Raw genomic sequence first — 4,674 nt, 5'->3', positions numbered from 1 at the left:
CTCGTTAAGAATCTCAGTCTGCTCTTGAGAGTAAAGATTCTAACTTTCCTCTGTCTTCTCTGCTCACAGGAAAGTCAGACTCAAGTCTGTAGCTCTGGAGGAGCTTTTGCTTGGAAACCTGCCTGCCTGCCCTAGGAAGCCAAACCTGAAGACAATCAGTCTGGATTCCCCAATCAGCTCTCATGGGAGAGCTAGGACATCATTCAAGGTCTGAAACTCTATTGCCTGAAGCTAGACGCTGCTGCTGCTGAGCTCTCTGCTGCACCTATTGTCTCTGGACCCAATTGGTTCCCCCTCTCCAGAGATCTGCCTGAACCTCATCAAGGTACAAATCTGAATCAAACATCAACAAGCCTTCACCGCTGCCTGGCTAACCAAACACTCCATCTCTGCAGATTCACAGTGACTGCTGTCCCGGACCTGTACCAGAACCAGCTCTTGTTTATTTGTGTGTCCATCTTTAATAAACTGTTAAACTTTTACCCCTTTACTGTGGTGTTCTGCATGTGGGTTTATACACTAGAGACCCATCATGACACCCTGATACTCAGGTCACATAAAGACTGTTTCACACAAATAAACCTTATCACTCACAAATAAACTCTCCTCTAATGTCACACACTATCCTTAAATGCTGGACACACACAAAAATTAGTTTCACAAACCAGACTCTAACATTGCACTGAAAATATAATTTGTAAATTGTCCCCGAGTACAAAACGATCTCTGCTCGCATACAAAACAGCCTCCCCTCGCGTACGAGACAATTCTTCACACTCCGCGGTAAGTTTCTGCCAAAAGTCACGTGATACGTGGAGAATTGTCGTTCTGAATAACCAACAGCTTCTACAGCACCTGTTCTGACACAAGCCTCCACAGCCGTTGCCTTCTTCCAGCAATCAGTGGATGACTTTGGATTTCCCTTAAGGTAAATACAGGAACAATGTCATTTTCAAAATGTTGAAATTCATTCAGGTAACCGCTATCTTGCATTGTTTGATGCTTTTCCTGCAAATACAGATTTATCTGTGGTTGTTGAGGCAGCGGAGATGCCCAGACTTCATGATCCACACACACCTCCTTACATTTTTATTTCACAATAAAACTTTAATTTCTTACTATGCTATACATTTTAAAAGAATCTAAATGACAGATGGACGTGAACTGAAGTAGTTTATATATCGTGACACAAACTTAGGCCTATTTCACAAAACCATAATAGAGGATTAAGCTGGAGTGTTCCAGATATTCTGACTGAAATACGCTTTTATTTACTTTCACAATAGCAGCAACACATAAATGACCATGGTAATTTATTATTAGCAGCTAGCCTTTTTCAGACCATGCTAACGGTAATATGATATATGGCTTTATGTTTTTTTGTAGACATCCAGGGATTTTAGGCTTTGAGAGAGGGATAAAGCCAGGACACATTAATCATGCTTTCTTAAGCCTGCCTTTATCCTGGATTTGAAATTTCAGCTTTTGTGAAATAGGCCTCTGGGGTCTGGAGTCCTATGGTATGAACCACACATATGAATTTGTAATAAATCCTGTTCATCTTTTTATCAGAGTAAGAGCAGACCATGGGGTCTAAAATGTTGACATTGCCCAGCTGATGTTCTCCGTCAGGGGAACAGGAAGGTCAAGCTTCATCGCTGGGAAGAGCGTGCACAATTAAAGGCAAGTCAGCCACATTTTAGTATTAGACATATTTCTTTTATAATAGGTTGAAATCAGTTTTTATTTTTATAGGTTGTTATAATTAAACTGCTTTAATACTATATTCTTAGTCGCCCTGTTCGTTTTGTTCCTCTTCTTGGGTAGAATTTTCCTACGTTTAAATGATTCTTTTATAATGAAGAAAAACCACCTCCCCTCACCATGACACTACCACTACCGTGTCTTATGCTGAATGTGAGGCCTAATATTTACAGCAGCTATGAGGCGCAAGCTAACCTTTCAAAATCTGAAGAGAGTTTTACAAAGCTTAAAACTAATTAGCGTTTCAGAAAATTATAAATTTAGAGAAAACAATTCAAGTATAAAAAAAAGACAAAATCGACCAGAAAGGGGATGTACTAACTCCTATGATTTTATAATGTTGGTTCACACCTAAAGGCGCCAACGTAAATATTTCAGTTCAGAAGGGACATTTTACTGTAAGACATCTCTGTTTCAAAATGTTTAATAACAAGCATGGCAACAAAACATCGCATGTGAACAATGCATGTTTAGAAAAATATATCTGCAAAAGTTTTCTTATTTTGGGAGATGCTATACATTCACTCAACCCCTACTTGATATTAAAAACCATCGATTGACGGCGTCCCTGTTGAGTCACGATAGAAAACATTTCGAGCTTCCAGTGGAACCAACTCGCAGCAGGAGAAAGATGGAAATGAGTTCAAACAGGCAAACAAACCTGAGATGTCCTTGAATTCATCAGACCTGCCAGCTCTGCAGCCTCTCACCTGTTTGACGTGAGGGAAACCCTCCATTTCTGACAACATGTCATAACGTACAGTTTAATAGATTTTCTTCACAAAAGAGGCCTAAAAAAACACCACATGGACAACTTACTGAAAGGATTCCTGAAACCAGAAAATATTTCTGCATCATGAATAAATCCAACTGCGTTATTTCATAACTAAATATCAATGTAGTAAATTTGGTTCCATTATGGCAAGCAGAGAACATATTTTGTAGATGCAATTAAAGAAAAAAGAATAAAAACACACATTTTGGAAATTAGAAATTGCAAAAAATGAAAAAAAAAACAATTTCCAGAAAAGAATCTTTGAAACACTTTGATCAAAAAATGGTTTTAAGATAAAATTTGCAGTTTTTCCGGATTTTTTTCCAAACGTTATTCAAACAGATTTTTACGGAAGAGGATTAGGGCCAGTGAAAAAAAAAAAGTTCACTGATTTTTAAATTTTATTTCAGTTTAGTATGGGAAAAAAGTCAGAATTCTGAGATTAAAGTCAGAATTCTGAGATTAAAGCATGTTAAACTGAAATAAAATTTAAAAATCAGTTAACTTTTTTTTTTTTCAGTGGCCCTAATCTTCTTCCATAGATTTTTCAATTTTATTTAAAGATGTTATAATTTTTTGCATTTGTTTTTAAATTTTCTCTTTTTCAGATTGAGTAATATGATTTGCATTCTCTTTATATTGTGGTTTACGGATTACATTGTCTTCTGGCCCAAATCAAACACACGCTGTTGACATTGGTCAATAGATTGTTGTTAATATGAATGCAGACCAATAGAAATGCCCGCCCTCAGAAATCAACAGGATGTGATCTGTAAAATGTAATTGTGTAAAAAAAAAAAAAAAAATTAAGTATACATTTTTTTTTTTTTTAAACTATCATTGAAAAAAATGTATTTGAAAATATAAAATCTTTAAGAAGTATTAAAAAAATTAAAACAAATTAAAACAAAATTACAGAAAAAAGTCAAATTACTCAAAAACCCTTTTTTCTTATTAAAACAAATTACATTTCTGGATTATGCTTTTTCAAAATTCTATATAAATAATATGCTTTCTCAAATTTTGTATACAAAACGTGTTCTTTGCTTGAAGCATTAATGGAACAAATTACCCCCATAATAATTTTATTGAAAACAGATCCTGTTGGAGCCATTTTCCTCTGCTTAAATCAATTCCTTGGTGTCCAGGAGTTATACTCTCCACAGGTTTGCTTTAAAATACTAGAATCATTTAAATGAGAAGATCTGCTAAAAAAAAGGGTCATGAAATTGAGTCGTCTCTCGTGTCTCAGTGAAAGTGAAGAGGTGTCGGCGGTGTCCCTGTAGTGTAAACATAAATTCATTCCTCGGTGGTTTTTCTGTTCAGATTGTGGCTCTGTCAGTGTGTTCACTGAGGGTGGGGGGCGCAAACAGGAACCAGATGGGAGGCTCAGCTCAGTATCCTGCTGGATAGCCTCCTTTCCGGGGATCGGACTCCGCACAGAGACGTTCTCCCTGCCGGACCACAGCCTGGACCACAGAGTCTGGAGTCCCCAGAGTCTGAGTTACATGGTTCTTCTGTTCCAGCCCCTCCAAGACGCTCTGGAAAACGTCACACACAAATACAAGATAATTATGGAGTGAATTTCACTCCGTAACTTGCCTCCCTGTATATGGCTCCTCGGCCTCCAACTGTAAGCTTTTGATAAAGCTTATATTTAGAGTGGCTCAGGTTATCCTGCGCTATCTCTATAGCTATGCTGTTATAGGCTTAGACTGCTGGAGGACATAGGGACCACTTTTCCTCACTGTTTCATTCTATAATTTATTCTCCAATTGTGCTCGTTCATTCAGCCCCTGACTTTATGTCCTGCATGCCTTCTCTCATAGTAGCTTCATCTAGTCTGTTCATGTTGGGGCAACAGTGGCATCGGATGCAGAAGATTGCCCTGCGACTGGAGGATTGTCGGTTCAAGCCACAGGTCTAGGCTTTCATTGTTGTTGTGTCCTTGGGCAAAACACTTTCCCCACATAGCCTACTGATGGTGGTCAGAGGGCCCGGTGGCGCCAGCCTACGGCAGCCTTGCTTCTGTCAGTGAGCCACAGGGTAGCTGTGGCTACAATGTAGCTTGCCACCATCATGTGAATAGGGGAATGACTTAAAGGCACACTATGCATTGCATAGTGTGCCTTTAA

General features: G+C 38.4%; 1 protein-coding gene across 1 annotated transcript in view; it reads right to left on the bottom strand.

The window, feature by feature from the left end:
• Window positions 1-3,478: 3,478 nt before the first annotated feature.
• The window catches only part of LOC107102769 (gamma-glutamyltranspeptidase 1-like), a 63,236-nt gene continuing 62,040 nt past the window's right edge, over window positions 3,479-4,674 (bottom strand). The window contains exon 13 of the mRNA XM_015402194.1: window positions 3,479-4,080. Within this exon, the coding sequence (XP_015257680.1) occupies window positions 3,934-4,080 (147 nt within the window). The 3' untranslated portion in view covers window positions 3,479-3,933. The remainder of the gene's footprint in view (window positions 4,081-4,674) is intronic.

The sequence above is a fragment of the Cyprinodon variegatus genome, unplaced genomic scaffold (assembly GCF_000732505.1).
Source record: "Cyprinodon variegatus isolate N-32 unplaced genomic scaffold, C_variegatus-1.0 Scaffold1315, whole genome shotgun sequence".
Lineage (NCBI taxonomy): Eukaryota > Metazoa > Chordata > Actinopteri > Cyprinodontiformes > Cyprinodontidae > Cyprinodon > Cyprinodon variegatus.
The sequence above is the reverse complement of the archived record's forward strand: the minus strand, read 5'-3'. Positions and strand labels throughout refer to the sequence as shown.